Below are 17,029 nucleotides of genomic sequence, written 5' to 3'. Positions count from 1 at the left end.
AGTTGTGATGCATCAAGTATGGGAAGGATTCAGTTTTATTTTGAACATGGATGTACTGGGCTTTGTTGCCTGTTTGCCTTAATCCTCTTCTAACTCCTTGAACTCTCATTAGTTATGGGAAGGGGTCTTAGTACTTTCCCCAAACAGGGAAAAGACACTGGCAATTTTAGTAGATGTGTATATGTAGTTTTGTGCCATTTCTTTAAACTGAGACTCCATTAAAATGCCACGTGTTTTCCTAACCTATTGATTTTCTTTATGTTTGATAACATACTGCAAACTTGTTACATATACTGTCTGTTTTTCCATATACTCACATGCTTGGTATCTGATTTATGTTGTCGGCATAAAAACTGCCTTTGGAGAAATCATTGAAAGAATGTGCACAAATTACTATTCCAAAGAACCAACTCTGGAATGTTAGTTTATTCATGACAGAAGCATCACAATTAAAAAAAGGCACATTATATGACAAAAAAATTTAAATATAAAATACAAGATTAAAATATGTGCAAATTAAACATATCTTGCCAAGAAACTAGCAACATTAGTTGCATTATTGTGCTGCCATGAGATTCTCAAATGTACACTGATGGGAATACAAAGGGATACATATGTGTTATTCTCTGCATGTCACAATCACAAGCAACAGAAGCCATCGGATAGCCCCATTTGTTCAGAGTGTCTCTGGATCTTGTACCCGTGTGCTGACTATCCAACAATTTCCGTACTTCCCAGCTTTCGCCAGACCCAGGTGCCAGCTCCTCCACTGGTTCCATCCAGTGTTGGTTCTTTGTAGCTTTCCATAGTTCCACTCTGCTTTCAAATTCTTCAAAAATTTCCATTGACTTAAGGAAGCTTTTCCTGGATTTTCTTCTCTGCTGAGCTGTTTGTTGGCCATAGCGAATAGAGAATTTTGGAATGATTTTACATCAAAATTTATTTTTTTGCTGATCTTAATATTGTTCAAATGCTGCATTAATCGTATGCGTTTACAATTATTTTTGAACTTTATTTTTAATGTTGTAAAAATTGTGGGAATCTTGTGAGTTGATGTGAAATAGCTATCAATATGTCCAGTCTAATTTAGATATCCACGTGTGTATTAATTGGTCTCTTCGTTATGAACTTTCTGGACAAATGAAGGAGCTGAAGAAGGAATAACCACCATTCTGTAACATCAGTGATACAAAAGGACTTCTTTTTACCTTGCACGAAATGTTACCTTTGCAGACTGGTAAATTTGATTATTGATTATGTGCCATCAAGTCATTTTTTATTCCAAGTGACCACATAGATTTTCTTCATGACAACCTCTCCCTAATCTGATATTTCAGATCTTCCAATATTGCACCTATTGCCACTGTAACTGAGCCCATTCACCTAGCTGCAGATCCTTTACTTGTCCTTCCTGGTAAATACTTATAGTTTAGCTCTGAGATTGCTGTGCCACTATCTAGCTGTTTCGGGTAAGTATAGAAATTTTATAGACCAGGGTTAGAATACATTATATAATCATTTCTCTACTGATTAAAGTTTTCAACACATTAGCTTGACTTTGATAAATATTGACACATTGATACCATGATTAAGATCACTCTTATCCAATACTGTACTAGGAAATCTAATCAGCTGCTTTGTTGTGTTATTGTGGTCTTGCAGCATGCTAAATGCTTTCAAACATAGCTTATGCTCCCCCTGTAGATTTGAAGGGCCTTATTGCTTTGGTTTATTGATCCGGAGCTAGACTACTGAACTGAATATATTTGCTGTATAAAACAGGCTCAAATCAAACTGCTGCAATTTTAGAGAAGGGTGGAACAGTCTGTAATATAATCCTTGAGGCTGCCAGCAGAATAAATATAGCACAGTGCACAGACGGCTAAAGAACAAGCGATCCAAACAATCTACCCTCACGCTACTTTTGGGCATCCCATATTTCCTGTTCTTCTCAGCCCCCCCACCCCCCCGAAATCTTAAGCAGCACTTCTCTTGCTGTGATATTGTCATTCACCACCAAATGTTGTCCCTCTGCAAGGTCTCTGATTCCTTGTTCATTAGCAATTCTAGGTCAGCCTGCTGTGAGAGTCTCCTTAGTCAAGAGAGAATCACGTTCTGTATCAATGTCTCCAGACAGCAGCCCTTCCCAAGCTTTCAGCAAGGCCAATTGCTGAGAATCCCTGTCTTTGATGATCCTTCGGAGGACCTGTATAAGTATTTTGAGCATTGCAGCGATGCCATGGAAGACACCATCCAAAGAGGCGGAAAGTGCTTAGTGTACTGTAAAAATGGTCGCAGCAGATCTACAACTATCTGCACTGCTTACTTGATGAAGCATCGAAAGCTCAGGCTGAAGGATGCCTTTGAGGTACTGTGAGCATGCTGAAAATAAAAATTACTTCTGTATCTGATTAAATGGACTTATATTTTGACGGTGTATGAAACAAATACTTAAATATTTAACTGGATGGAATACATTGGCCATCTCAGTAACAATGATTCAGCATTTTGTTTTATAAAGGAATTTAATGAAAGTGCCAAAACACAATTGAATTATGATAATAGCTAATTTAAATCTCATCTGATTAACTCTAATGGGAACGTAAAAAAAGTGAACTCTGAAGACTAAATGTAAATTATTTTAATATATGATTGAAAGCAAAAAAAATCCATAAACTGAAATTTGTCAACTTAATTGATAAAAGTTTATACTTCCAACAATTATATAATATAATATTTTGTTAATGCCAGACATTTCAAAAATGAAATGTCTATGCTACTTTTACTTGCAAGCTTTGAGAAGCATCACTTATTTCTCTATTTTCTTTTTTTTTCCTATGGAAAGCAAAATAATTCATGTTCTCCCACCCTGAGATTCAAAGTTAGATACTCATGCTATAATTTCTCATCTGCTATCAGTTTTTGTGTTGTTTCTTGACTGAGCAACAATGTTAAACAGGAAATGTGTGGATATGAGAGATGTTGCTGCTTGAGCCAAACTTCTGACTTTCTTAAACAATAATGTATTACTCCAGAATTAGTATAGCCTTCAATCTTGACTCTAGAAAGAAATGTTGGGGGTGTGTGTGTTCCTTAGTATTTCTTGAAATCATTTCATTAACTTTAATTTATTCTATACAATCCAATTCATAAATGGTGGGCATCAATTCCTGCTTCTTTGCCTAACACAATTTAATATTTTTCTTTATTTGCAAATTGCACTTCAGCTATGTCACAGAAAGCTAAACCAGTCTTTAGATGCACACATCTAAATATTGAGTTTATCCAATTCAAATCATACCTTCTCCAAATTATGAGTATGCCTCTCTAATCCTTGGTCCATGATGGCGAACCTAGGCACAGGTGGCACGTGGAGCCATATTGGTGGGCATGCGAGCATTGCCCTAGCTCAGTTCCAGCGTGCATGTGCATGCTGTCCAGCTGATTTTCAGGCTTTCCGGTACCACCGGAAGTCGGAAAATGGGCCATTTCCGGCCACCGGAGGGCTTCCCGGGAACTTGGGGGGGGGGAAGGCTGTTTTCGGCCTTCCCAGGCTCCTAGAAAGCCTTGGAAGCCTTGAAAGGGCGAAAAATGGGTCTTCTGGTCCCACCGGAAGTTGGGAAACAGGCTGTTTCCAGCCTCCGGAGGGCCTCCAGTGGGGTGGAGCCTGGGGAGGGTGAAAAACAGGCCTACCGAGTCCACTGTGTCATCACATGCCAAAAGTGGGGGGAGCGCAGGGGGGTTGTGCACGCATGCACGGGGCACCTTGAATTATGAATGTGGGCATGTGCGTGCGCGACCTCCCCGCGCTGTCCCCACTTGGCACGTGACAGCAAAAAGGTTAGCCATCTCTGTCCTTGGTCATCGACTCCAATCAGAAAGAAAGTTTTAAAAAATGACAAAAGCAGGAAGTTAGGAGGGAAGTAACAACCTCCCAACAAGAATAAGTTGGTCTATCAAACTGCTTTCTAACTTCATAGCCCTGCCAGAGCTATTGGGAAAAGGCTACATTCAGGAAGTTGCCTTATTTCATATCAGACTTCTTTCTACCTTATCATCTTTTGCTCTGATTAGCAGTAGACCTTGGGTGTGGTGGCATCTTCCCTCTCATAGCTGTTTTATCCTTTTCACTGGAAATGATTGGGATGGGACCTTGGACCTGTTGCATACAAAATACTTGTTCTACCACTGAACTATAATTCTTATAACAATTGCATTCTATATTTTTTATAATTTATAAGGACAAAAGGCTTGGGAGAAAAAGTCCTTATAATAAATGCAATGTGCTTTCCCCCCTACCCTGTAGATTGTGAAGAATGCCAGACCAACGGCAGAGCCTAATGCAGGATTTTGGTCTCAGCTGCAGAAATATGAAGACCATTTGCAAAGACAGCAGCAAAGAAGTCTTTCTTCAAATACAATTTCACATAATAAATACATTGATTTAGATTACAATGTTGGGAAATTTCTTTAAAGAGGAAGATTTAAGATGCTTCTAGGTAACACCTGAATCTAATATACTAAAAAAAGCCCTGGGATCACCTACTTTATTATTGCAGTCTTAAAAAACTAGCTGAAAAGTTCTGTACAAACCTTTCAATAAGACATAATTCAAATCTCTGAAATCTGCTCAATTTTAAGTATAATTAAATGCAGCTATAATGGGTTGGCCAAATCTTTTGGAGGGAGAAGTGCCACTTCTGCTTTGAGGACAACTTTGATATAATCATTAAATGCAATTTGGCTAGAAACAAGATCATGAGCGTGACTTTGTGTGATTTTGGGTTACTCAAGATCATAGGAAGAAGGCAGTAGCAATTTCCCAAAAATGATGCCAAGAAAACAAGATGGGTTTGTCCATGCAACACCCAGAAGTCAATAATGACTTGATAACTCTTATCTATCATCTATCTTTATTGAAAAATACTTGAGAAATCAGAATTAGCTCCTTCCCAGATACTGTTTTTAATATACTCTCAATCCTCCAGAATTTTAAGTAGCTTTATTCTGCATATTATTATATCTTTATAAAGTCCCAAAATAATGTGACATAGTACATTTAGCAAAGAAAGATATGTCATTTTACATGATTATGTGATTTAAATAATTTTCATGATTTTTTTATATACCATAATGTTTATTATAATATTCAGACTAAAATGATAAGCTACTTAAGGACCTTTTCCCACTTTTGAGCTAAAATGCCATTCATCTATCTTGGGTGGGCAGAAAACCTTTTTGTGAGATTCTCTGTCTCACATGCAAGTCCCTTCCTGAGCCTTCCTCCAAGCTCATCAGTGTGGGTTACAAATCCCAACAGATTTTGCACATCTTGAGTTTGTTCTTAGTGTCAGAATAGGAAGAAAACACAACATTAACACCAATATAGCTAAGACAATTTAAACTTTTTGACTGATGATAAGATGATGGCAACACCAACTATTGCTATAGCATGGTGCTAGCAAATGGGAGAGCACACTAAGGTAAATGTTACAGAGGAAGAGATGTGTTGGGGCTGTGCCAAAGCATTAGACAAAGATGCTTCACAAACTCTGTAAGCATAAGTGAAGCCCCCCTCCATGAAATATTAAAGCACTACATTATTTGGAACGCTTTGCAGCTGCTTCAAGAGCTATTTCTGGTTGTTTCTGTGTTGAATGTGCACATACACAGTAACAGGCAACCAGGGAAGGTTTTTCATCAGCTGTTGCAAGCCTTCCAGAGGATGCAATGGATGCTTTAACACTTGAAGGAGATATGGGTTGTACGCATTAGCATACTTTGCAAAGTGCTCCTTTTGAAAAGTTTGCATAGCATTGTTTTGAATTGGTTTATCAAATGTAAATATGTTTTAAATAAAATGTTAAGCATAATTTTGACATGTGTGACTGTCTTAGCCTGTTTGATGTAAATTTGTGGTTCATTAACTGTTCCTGAAGTTGCATAACGATATCCATGTTCTCTGTAATTAAAAATAGAGATAAATATATTACATTTCCCACTCTCTTTGTTTATTATAATTGAGCTAGATAGTATCAAATCCATAGACACTCCATATTGTTAAACTGCAAACAAATGTGAAGCTAAAAAGCATACATTCTGTGCAAATAGTTTAATGAAATAGATGTAGCTGAGTAAAACTAAGCTGTTTTCAAGTTTTAAATGCAAATATAATGTAGTTGGCTTCCCCACCTTTCCATCCCTCATCATTCAAGGTGGCTAACAGAAAACATCTACATACATAAAACTAAATATATAATCAGACACATATATACAGTAATTAGGCCTGGTTTCGGGTCTAAGCAGCTTATATTTTTGGTGATGAAAATGAAAGATGTAACAGAATTTTAGTTTACAAAGTTTTCAAGACTAGTATTGACCAGAACATTACAATCTTTTTTGGATCATGGGGCATTTTGACAGTATCAAAAAGAAAATGCCTGTGATAAGTGGCATGCCCCTTCACAAAATGCCAAAGTGTGGCCAGAGCAAAACAGTTTATTTAAAGTGCTGTGGCTAATCTCAGCATCTGTCTAGTTCTGTAATGTTCTTATATTCTTATATTTGGATGGGGTGAGGTGGGGTGGAGAAGGAATTTAGAAATGACAAAAGCACTGGGCTGAGTCACTATTTTCATTTTCTGAGAATATTTATGGAGCTTATGTGGAATCTAAAAGTATTCTTAGGAATCAGTGTGATTAGTATTTGAACACAGATCTTTTATGTACACATTTAGATTTTATTGTGTTTTACTAATCTAGGTGAAATGTTAACATATATTGCTAGTCCATGTATGATATACCACATGCTAAGTAAGTAAGTAAATGTGGATAAAAGGAAGGATACCAAGAATATACTGTGTGTATTATGTTGATTTGTGATATGTGAAATAGCTTGAATCTCCAGAAGAGAAGAAACAAATGGCTCCAAACATTCAAATGAAATATTAAATCTGATCATCTAAAAGACTGCCTCCTCTTAGTACAGCATTGGGAAACTTCATGGGGGAATTTTTTGTGTTCTCGAGGAGTGTGCAATACACTCGAGGAGTGTATTTATATTCAGGGCTTAGCTGCTCCCACCAGCTTTACCCCATGAATATCAGCAGTCTTCATTTTCTCTTGTCTGACGTTCTGTTATTCTGAGATAACTACAGTAAGGGGAGAATTTTACCATGAGAATGGAAAAAACCCTGATAAAGTAAAGGATTTCTTCCTATAGACTGTTTGAAATGGCTTGTGATTCTAATGCTTAATTTCTCTTTTTAGTACACAGCTGGACCTTTAAAATGCACTCTAGACAAATCCTATTTAACCTGTGATTTTTTTAAAGATGAATAATTCACCTTAAATACCTTTGATTTCATTTGCATGATGAACATGTCAACAGGATTCCCCCAACTATGGAAAGAAGGGAACCAGTCCAACCTAGATACAATGCATATCCCATTTCATATCTAGAATAAAGATCATACATATCATATTCAAACACCACATACAATCAAATGCTTTGTTGTTATATGTTACAATTATTGGTACAAAAGAAAGTTGATTTTAGGGAGAAGAAAGCTCAAAGAACTCCAGGCTACTGATACACGGGGATGGAAGAATTAAAGGCTTTTTGCACAACTGGGATGAATGCACACAAGTGGGATGATAAAAAAGGGCTATAGTGATATGTTACATCTGTATTACAAAGATCAATGATGAAGAAAGATTAAGGTGAGTCCTTGTTTCCCATGCACTCCAATATGTCCAAGAGACAGACATCAAGTATTGAGAAAAGAAAAACCAGTAAGTTCCCAACCTGGGCACTTTCCATTCCCAGAATTTTCAATAGTGGTAAAATTGAGAAAGATTGCAATAATGCATGACAGCATTATTGTTAATTGTGTTAATCTTTGTGCACAGACATAACAAGAAACCCAACACAATTTTAATGTCAAACGTATTACAATAGATGTGAATTAGCACCCACAATCCTCTGCTGTTTGGTAATGCTAAAAAAAATACCAAACAGAACTAAAATATACAGAAATATTGACTTACTTTGTTCCAGCATAGAAAGGATCAAAAACCTCAGTTATAATATTTACTGCATACCACGAAAGAGCAACCATTGATGAGACACCTGGCCAAATAGTACAGATTAAATACAGATGAAAATTACCTGTATTACGGTCATGCAAATCATTTGATAAGACATTTCATCTGCAAACAAAGGACTTTTGGATCTATTCCTTGAAACTACAAAACTACCTCAAATGCTTAAAGATTGGAAGAAGGTTCTTCACTCAAGGTCTTTTTGTCATGCTTAAAATATATTTTGCTAGAAAGGACTTAGAAGACCATTTCATTTATAAGCACCTGTATGATTTGTACAGACTAGTATGCATATATAATCAAACTGACACATAGTTAGCAAAATTAAAACATCCGAGGAAAGATCATATGAATTTGGTAGTATTTTTTAAAACTGAAATAAATACCCAGAGAAGCCCCATATAATTACTGTTCTGAAGTGTTTACACTAAATAATTATTTATAGTTATAGTGTTAATCTTCCAGTTGGTTGTGTTCCCTTTTTGTGGAAGTATGTTGTTTTCTTTCATTCTTCTTTAATTGTACCATGCCCAAAGTTGTAGAGTTGGGCAGCCTTGAAATTAAAATATTAAAATTAATTAAATTACTAGCAAAATCACCTAAAGAAAAAAAGAGAATATGTTTTCTATGACAAAATAGAAAGAAATAGGCTCTGTTGATGCTGAGTTCTGTAAGTTAGTGGCCTCCATTTATGGGGTTATAACTCTTTGTGACATTGTGACACAAAACATCCAGTCTTAAGAAGTATATTTTGTTTTCATACAAATGGAGAAAAAAATACCAGTGAGTTCGGACTTGTATTCTTTTTTCATTTTGTGAAAATCACCTTTAAATGTACTGTGTATATCTCCTCTTCAATGCTATTTCAGAGAACTAATGTGACCTATCCTAGAAATAAAAAATTAGCACTGCAAATAAATTTAGAGCAGTCATTTGTTTAAAAAAAAAAAGTTAATATGTTTGGTTTGTTTCTCAGAAGGGGACAGTTAAGTGTCATAAGCAATTAAGTAAACATAGTTAAACTGTGTCATAATAACTCAGATTCAGAACACATCTAAGGGAATTATACTTTTATTGCTTTCCAAATCACTCTAAAGAAACTTTTCAATTAACCTATTTTCATATATTTTTTCCTTTAGCTCATCCCATCCCTTACTTAATACAAATGACAAGGTCTCCCAAGGAACCAGTTAAGAATAAATCAAGATATTTCTACATAGCTTTAAGAAACTTTCCCTTCATAAATGTCCATTATACGATTTCTCACCTGCCAAAGCAAATACCATTCCACTCATCATGGAAATCTTTCCTTTTTTTCTTTCATCACTGAAACCAAGCTGAGGGCATTTCAAACTGAGTAATGCCAGCAGAGTTCCGCACAGCCCCAACACCAGGGATGTAATCATCAGAGCTCGACATATTTGAATAAAAGCTGCAGGAGAGAAAAAAAATTACCAGAGTTTTTGATTTTAGTGCAGAGCAAATGATGGATGTTGCCTTTCCATCCATTAATCAAAACTTGACTGGAAGCAAAGTGGATAGCATGCAGAATGTCATGGCTTTCTAATATTCAAGTATCTCTTGTAGTCAGAACTATCTATTATGATGTTTCAAATTACTTTCTGTGTACTCAGCTACTCATGTTGCTATGTGAAAGATGCATAAATAAAATATTGAAAGAGAAAAACTGTAGTTGGGGAATATACAACCTTTTCCTCAAGCAGATTCCCAACCTGAGTTATTTAGGTAGGTATATAATATTTTTCTCTTGATTAAAGAAACGAAATTACTGAATTTATCGTGGGACTTTTCACTATCCCTACTTATATCTCTCAACTGTTTGCACATCTAGTAACCAGCACACTTCAATTGATGAAAATAGAAAAGCAGGAGCATTAAACTATCTGAAAGAAGCAAAGAACTAAGAGAGAACGTACTGTATAGCTTTGCTTCTAAAGAATAATTCGGGGAGATGAGAAGTAAACAACATTGAAGAAAAATAAACCAACAGTTGCTATAAATCTTTTTAAAAAAATTTTTTATTTTAAATTTATGTACCGCCCTTCTCCCTGAGGACTCAGGGCGGTGTACAGCCAGAATTAAAAAACATAAAATACAAATATTAAAAAATAATTAAAATATATATAAATTTGGCCCAAAATTAAAAATCCAAACCAATTAAAACATTTAAAATTTCTTCTTAAGCCAGCCCGGCTTGCTGGAAAAAGTGGGTTTTAAGGGCACGGCGGAAGGCACTAAGGTCTTGGATTCTCCTTATCTCTGGGGGCAATTGATTCCAGAGGGTAGGTGCCCCCACAGAGAAGGCCTTCCCCTGGGGGTCACCAGCCTACATTGATTGGCTGATGGCACCCTGAGGAGGCCCTCTCTGTGGGAGCGCACGGGACGATGGGAGGTCGTCGGTAGCAGCAGGCGGTCTCGAAGATAGCTAGGCCCGATACCATGGAGCGCTTTAAAGGTGATAACCAGCACCTTGAAGCGCACCCGGAAGACCACTGGGAGCCAGTGCAGCTCGCGCAGGAACGGTGTTACATGGGAGCGCCATGCTGCTCCCATCACTACCCGCGCTGCTGCATTCTGGACCAGTTGGAGCCTCCGGGTGCTCTTCAAGGGGAGCCCCATGTAGAGAGCGTTGCAGTAGTCAAGGCGAGAGGTGACGAGGGCATGTGACATTATTCAATGTATGTAAGCAGATGATTTGTTTACATATATTACATACATAAATAAATAACCAATTACCATTAATGCAGAGCATTGTATCACTAATACATCAGATAACTGCCCCATTTCATGGACACAAGATTAGTCTTTACAAGCAGAATGTTCTTTTATTATACAAAGCTATACCCTTGTCACAAATCAATCCCAACCATCATAAAATTATTGCTTTTCTTCCTTTTATTTCAAAGCACTAGAATTTTATATACTCTGTCTCTCAAAATACAAATTTAATTTTTTTACACAGAAAAAGTTATATGGACGAATTTATTTGTTTTATTTTTAATATTTATAATTCCTATGAAATGGCAAGAATTTGAAGGTAAATCAAATAATATGCCTTCACAAAAAGATCAACCACTTTGGAGTGAAGAAACTTTTATATTATTTTCTTTTCATAACATAATATAAATATAGACTTCAAATGTAGATATTTTTCAATTCAGCAAATTATTTCACTGAATAAATATGTGAACACACACATCAAAGAAAGACATACCAGGAAGGTTTGGAATCTGTCTCTGTCTCTCTCTCTGCAAAATTAAGCACCAACACCATATAGGTTGGGACTACAGTATTGTTATTGTAATACTATGGTAACAAAATCTTGTAAGTCTGAACATGCTTCAGTCTTCCCTCATTTTATTGTTGTGTGAACTATGGAATGGTTGTCTGAGGTGTTTTCTCAAATTAGTTTTGTAGAACCAATTCAAGCCCTGCTTATATGACCATTGCCTTAGTGGCAGGTCTTCCTGTTTGCTATAGCCTCCACATGCCTGAAAGCCCTTGGCAATGTATCTTCAAGGCAGCGATGGCTCCTTCCTGGAAGCAGCAACAGCACATTTGTTGAGTTTTTTAAAAAAAAAACACCCCAAAAAACCCGGTAGCATGCTGTACATACAAGGCAGCTTGGTGGGCTGCATGTTGTGGTGGGCCTAAAGGTTATTATTTTTACATCAATATTGTAAAATGTCCAGAATGTCTTTGACCAAATTATTGACCTTCAAGCTGTAGCTGGTACAGTACACCATGGGCAGGGAATTATGCTTCTATAAGTTAATAAGTTAACCTTGGCTCTGCAAACTGCATTGGTTGCCAGTATGTTCTGGGTTCAATTCAACTTGGTGGCAGTTACCTACAAAGCTCTTAATGGCACAGGACCCAATTATTTCATATTTATTGGATGTTTCAGATAATATTTTTGCTGAAAATATAAAATGATGGAGAGGACTTACACATATAATATGAACTTGTCTCACAATTGTCCTATTCTGGTCAAATTTTCATAAGTTTGTTCATAGGATTTGGGGAAGAATCATATGATTGAAGATTATTTTTTTTATTACGGAAAGACAATTTCATTTCAGATTTATGAAAATGGAGTTTAAAATGATATTTTTTCTATATTGTGATAACTTTTGGGATTTTTTAAAAATTTATTTTTTCTTTCTTTTTTTTAATTTTTTTCTTCTTTTTCTAGAGTAAAGCAAATATATTTTAATAGCCTCAATGGTTCCCATGAAGGATTCCAGTCTTAATGTTTATATAAATGTAAACTTTTTGAAATTCAAGTTCTAAAGTCTTTTACAGCATATTAAGGATAGAATAATTAAAGCCTTTTCTAGCATCTCATATTAAAAAATTCAATAAAACATGCAAAACAAAAAATATACACATGGGACAGATATCAGAAAATAGGGAGACTGGCATAGACTTATGTTCAAACATCAAAGAAAAGGAAAGCCATAGAGAGTATATATAATTCTACACTCTATCTACTGGCAGTGCTGACATGACTCAAATGCAGGCAAACTATATTATTTCTATATGTTGCTTTCAACACTGTCAATGTTTTCAGTAACAAATAAGTTCAACCCAGTATTAAATCAGAGAATTCTACGAATTCTATGAAAGTGTATAGATTTGCATAAATATTGTTTCATGTATTTTGATAACATATAATATTAAATAAACATATTGCAATTTCATAGTGTTAAAAATACAAAAGCAACCCATCATTTATATATAAAAACACAACTTACTGTCTGAACTTAAGAGCAAGTACGATGTATTGCACTGAATGAAACCCAATGAAGTAGCTTCGCAATTCATCCACAGACCTTCATACTTCCAATTTGTAGTATTGACTATACTTGATATTCTCCAATTGCTGGATGTAGTAGTAGCAAGTAAAAATATAAAACTCAGAAAAACAAGAAGCAATGCTGGTATTTGAAAAGCTCTCAAAGCCATTATTTAACAAAAAAAAAAATAATGAAGCAATTTCCTTCTCAAATTGTGCAAACAGAAGCAGATTTCTATCTGTTGATATTCTGTTGGTAGCAAGCAATAAAATAGTTATTTAATGTTTATATTAAGATGCAAAAATAAATGTTATTTATCAAAAGTTATTCTCAGATAAAATATTGATTCAATTAGCATTCAAGTTTCAGTTCAGTTAATAAAATAAATTAACTAAATTATAATATTTAGATTAATTAAACTGCTTGAAATACATAAACTTAATATATAACCCTATGCAGCACTTCTAGTCCTGAGTCGTATGAGCAAATTTTGACAGTCAATTTGCCAAAGTTAGGTAAATATTTAGTGATATTTAAGACCTTACATCACTTGTTCCAAAAATCAAGGCTTCCCAGCCAGTTCATTGACTTCATTGATCAAATGAAGGCTGCAATCCTGTACATAACTGCGGGCAAAGACTACTGAACTCCATTGTATTTCTGAATAAATATATGTGGAGTTGTATAGTGAAACTTAATAAACTTAATGAAATTTGTTCTATGAGTTTTTTCTTTTCCAAGGGAAAAAGTGATATTCTAAAAATATAGTATATGGGCTAATTTAATCTGAATGGTTACATAGCATAGGGAGTTGCCAGTTCTCAGATCATTACAATGCACCTAGACAATTTCAATTTGGTGGGACATGTTATATATACAGTAAATTATCATGCTATATAATTTTCTCTCAACTCTTGAAAAACTGGATAGGGCAGGTGGTATAAATATGATGAAATGGAGAGAACCATTTTGGATTTTATTGATTTTTCCCTGCCAATTCATTCTTTGTCCCAAATCTTCAATAAACCTGATCATGCCGGTAGGGCTACCAGATGTGCAGTGCAGAAATTCGGATGATTACAGGCAGTCCTTAATTTACAACCATTCATTTAGCACCAATTTCAAAGTTACAAAAACATTGAAAAAGTGATTTACAACTAATTCTCACACTTACGACCACTGCAGCATCTCAAAATCAAAATTTGGGGGTTTAGCAACCAGCATTTATTTATACAGTGTCCCAGGGTCACATGATCACCATTTTAACCTTCCCAGTCACCTTCCAACAAGAAAAATTAACGAGGAAGCCAGATTTGTTTAACAACCAAGTGATTCACTTAGTAACAGTAGCAAAAAAAGGTAGTGTTTTGAGCAACTCATTCAACAACTGTTTTGCCTAGCAACAGAAATTCTGATCCCAATTGGAGTTGTAAATCAAGGGTTAGGTGTACTAAATAGCAGCAAAGACCTAGAGTTTTCTGTATTTCTTTGTAGCCATATCCAGTAGCTACAGTAGTCAGATTTTTGCAGCCTAGATACGGTAGTTCAAATGCAGGGCCCTGGTAGGAACTGTAGCAGAAGAGCTTGAGAGAAGCAAGAAGGGAACGTGAATAGTGGACTGAGAGTGAGTGATTGGGCAGTCCCCTTGCTGAGTTTCGTGCCTAAGGCAAAACTAGAACTCACAGTCTCCTGGTTTCTAGGCCGACACTTAACCATTAGACTAAACTGGCTCACCCCATCCCTCACCCCATCAACTGCTCCTGGCTGCACTCTTCTTCTCCTCACTCTCATATTCCTCCATCCTTGCAAAAGAAGGGGAGATAAAGCAGTCCAAACTGTATCTGCATAAATGTCTCAGGCCAAAGGCTGCTGCAGTGAGAAGAAGCGGCTATGTGACCCTTCTCTTTTGTTTTCTTTCGTTTTTCCTTCCTACTTACCCTCAATTATTACAACTTGGGGAGGGAGCTTGGTGCCTTAAGTCTCTCACCACTAGGGGATCCTCAGAGATGCTTGCTTTGGGACTCAGAGTTCTACATACCATGCTAGGTGACACTTCATTCAGCAGTGGAAAAAAAACCTTTAAAATGTTTAGGAATTTTGCCCCATATATTCTTGCTAATAAATTTTCAGCCGAAAGATTAATTACATGATAACTTCCTAAATGAAGGGTACACCAAGTTTTGGCCTCTAATGACTACGGTATATGTGAGGATTACGTTATCCAAAATGGACAGGTCCACAACTAAAAAAAAAAAGTTTGGGTGCTGTTGGAAGAAATGTTCATCAGGGTTCAGTTCCAAGTGTGAAGAAAGACACTGGAAACATGGAGACTGCTTGGAAAGATGGTTTAATGGTGGACAGGACCACCATTGGTTTGAGGTCCTGGGCAAAAAAGAGCACATGGGTGAGAGAGGGAGAGAAATTTATACCCTCTCTTCGGCCTCGCCTTAGAGCTTTCTGTTCTTGTGTAAGAAATGTGTGTAAGAAATTGTCTGCTACAATGTCTTACCTGTCAACGACTTCTTCAGCTTCATCCTCAATAATACATGGGCAAACAATCGATACAAACTCAAGGTAAACAGCTTCAAACTCGATTGCAGAAAATATGACTTCAGCAACAGTCAACACCTGAAATGCTCTGACTCCATTGTTACATCTTCAAACCCTCACAGCTTCAACCTTAAACTGTCTACTGTGGACCTCATGCCGTTCCTGAGGTCTGTAAAGGGGTGTGCATGAGCCCACCAGTGTGCCTACCGTCCCTGTCCTCCTGTCCCCATTTATTTGTATTCATTTCCTTCATTCATGTCCATGTTCATATTCATACCTGCTATCATGTACGTTTGACAAACAAACAAATAAAAATAAAATAAATGTACTCTGATTGGCTGTCAGACTCCCATGGGGCCACGCAGGGGTAACTTTGTAGGTTGTCTTGAGTCCCAAGCCTGGTTGAATCTTGCTAGGTGATGATGTAATGAAGGGGCTTGGGCAATTCCTATTATGGCTTAATGGCTTTGTTCTGGTTTGGATCTTGAGTGAGGGCTAATCCTATCATGTCCTGAAGGTGAAGATCTTTTGTTTTGTAGATAAGCTGGCCCAGCCTTTTGTCTTGTAGATAGGTTGGCACCAAAATATCTGCTTTGGGGGGGGGCAGGAAGCTGAGTTTATGTCTTTAGAAACATGTTTCTCCTTTAGGGAAAATACAATATTGTGCCTTTTAAATATTTCCTAGACTATTTCATTTTTCTAGGAGAGGGGTGGTGTTAACTTCTTACAGTGCCGAATATCACAGAAAGGTGACGTTTACCAGAAGTACAAGAATTTATACTTTTATACACACTTAATTTGATCATTTTGCCCTAGTTCCTGGGATTAACTATATAGTTAACTTAATGGCAAACTACTGTATACAAGCTGTATACAAACTACTGTATACTGTATACAAATAATACAATGGCAAGCTACTGTATATAACAGGAAGCAAGCTCCACATTTACTTGCATAGATGTTGCTATGTAGTCGGGTAATGAAACATCTGCAAGCAAATAACCAAACTCAGAGAGCACCAAAGACTTCACAGTTAGTGAAAAGATGCTGAAATCCTAAATTCAGAAGCCCTGCTTCAAACATCCTCACAAGATTATCTGTAATCTTTTCTATATGGACAAAATTAAATGCTACAGATACTGAATAGCGGTCTTTCCTCTGGAAATGTACTAGTCCAGAAATCCATTATAATGCAGGTGTTCTTCATGGCTGCTTCCAGAGCTCTGCTGGTCACAGCAATAACTCTTCAGAGCAGATGCTCCTGGCAGTGACTTCTGCTTCTTATTGCTCTTGCCCACATTAATGAACGCACTTTGTTTCTTCTTTCCGTATGTTATACTACCCAAACATCTTTTACAAGGGCAAAGTCACTGTTTGCGAGTCAGCTTTGAGATGCGCGGAAATAAACTTTTTTAAAAGGCGGAAGAACGACCTCAATTGTTTTAAAATGGCGCTTAAAGACTAGAACGGAACGCGTGGGGAGGGGGGCGAAAGCGGGCGGCAACAAGTCATTTGGCCTTTGAAGAGACCCCGGAAACCAACCACTTCAGTGCGGAG

The 17,029-nt window shown here is 36.6% G+C and overlaps 2 protein-coding genes across 3 annotated transcripts; one reads left to right on the top strand and one right to left on the bottom strand.

Moving 5' to 3' along the window:
* The first annotated feature begins 1,860 nt into the window (after positions 1-1,860).
* DUSP28 (dual specificity phosphatase 28) lies at positions 1,861-5,989 on the top strand. Its single transcript, XM_034439814.3, has 2 exons — positions 1,861-2,368; positions 4,307-5,989. Exons 1-2 carry the CDS (start codon positions 2,021-2,023, stop codon positions 4,472-4,474), a joined length of 516 nt encoding a protein of 171 aa, XP_034295705.2. The 5' UTR covers positions 1,861-2,020; the 3' UTR covers positions 4,475-5,989.
* On the bottom strand, positions 4,897-16,948 carry LOC117678566 (claudin-15-like). 2 transcript variants are annotated; one of them, XM_087872765.1, is made up of 6 exons: positions 15,432-16,948; positions 12,881-13,171; positions 9,370-9,534; positions 8,049-8,130; positions 7,355-7,456; positions 4,897-5,962 (listed from the first exon to the last, which is right to left on the bottom strand). In XM_087872765.1, the coding sequence occupies exons 2-5, from the start codon at positions 13,089-13,091 to the stop codon at positions 7,363-7,365; spliced, it is 552 nt and encodes a 183-aa protein (XP_087728891.1). In that variant the 5' UTR covers positions 13,092-13,171; positions 15,432-16,948; the 3' UTR covers positions 4,897-5,962; positions 7,355-7,362. The 2 variants fall into 2 exon arrangements, with proteins under 2 accessions (XP_087728891.1, XP_034295704.1); XM_034439813.3 differs by lacking the exon at positions 15,432-16,948 and having other exon boundaries at positions 5,885-5,962; positions 7,346-7,456; positions 12,881-13,174.
* Between the last annotated feature and the right edge of the window lie 81 nt (positions 16,949-17,029).

Source organism: Pantherophis guttatus, chromosome 6, assembly GCF_059756535.1.
Source record: "Pantherophis guttatus breed Tessera chromosome 6, ASM5975653v1, whole genome shotgun sequence".
NCBI classification, from domain to species: domain Eukaryota; kingdom Metazoa; phylum Chordata; class Lepidosauria; order Squamata; family Colubridae; genus Pantherophis; species Pantherophis guttatus.
Note: the sequence above shows the minus strand (reverse complement) of the source record. Positions and strands in the feature narration are given on the sequence as shown.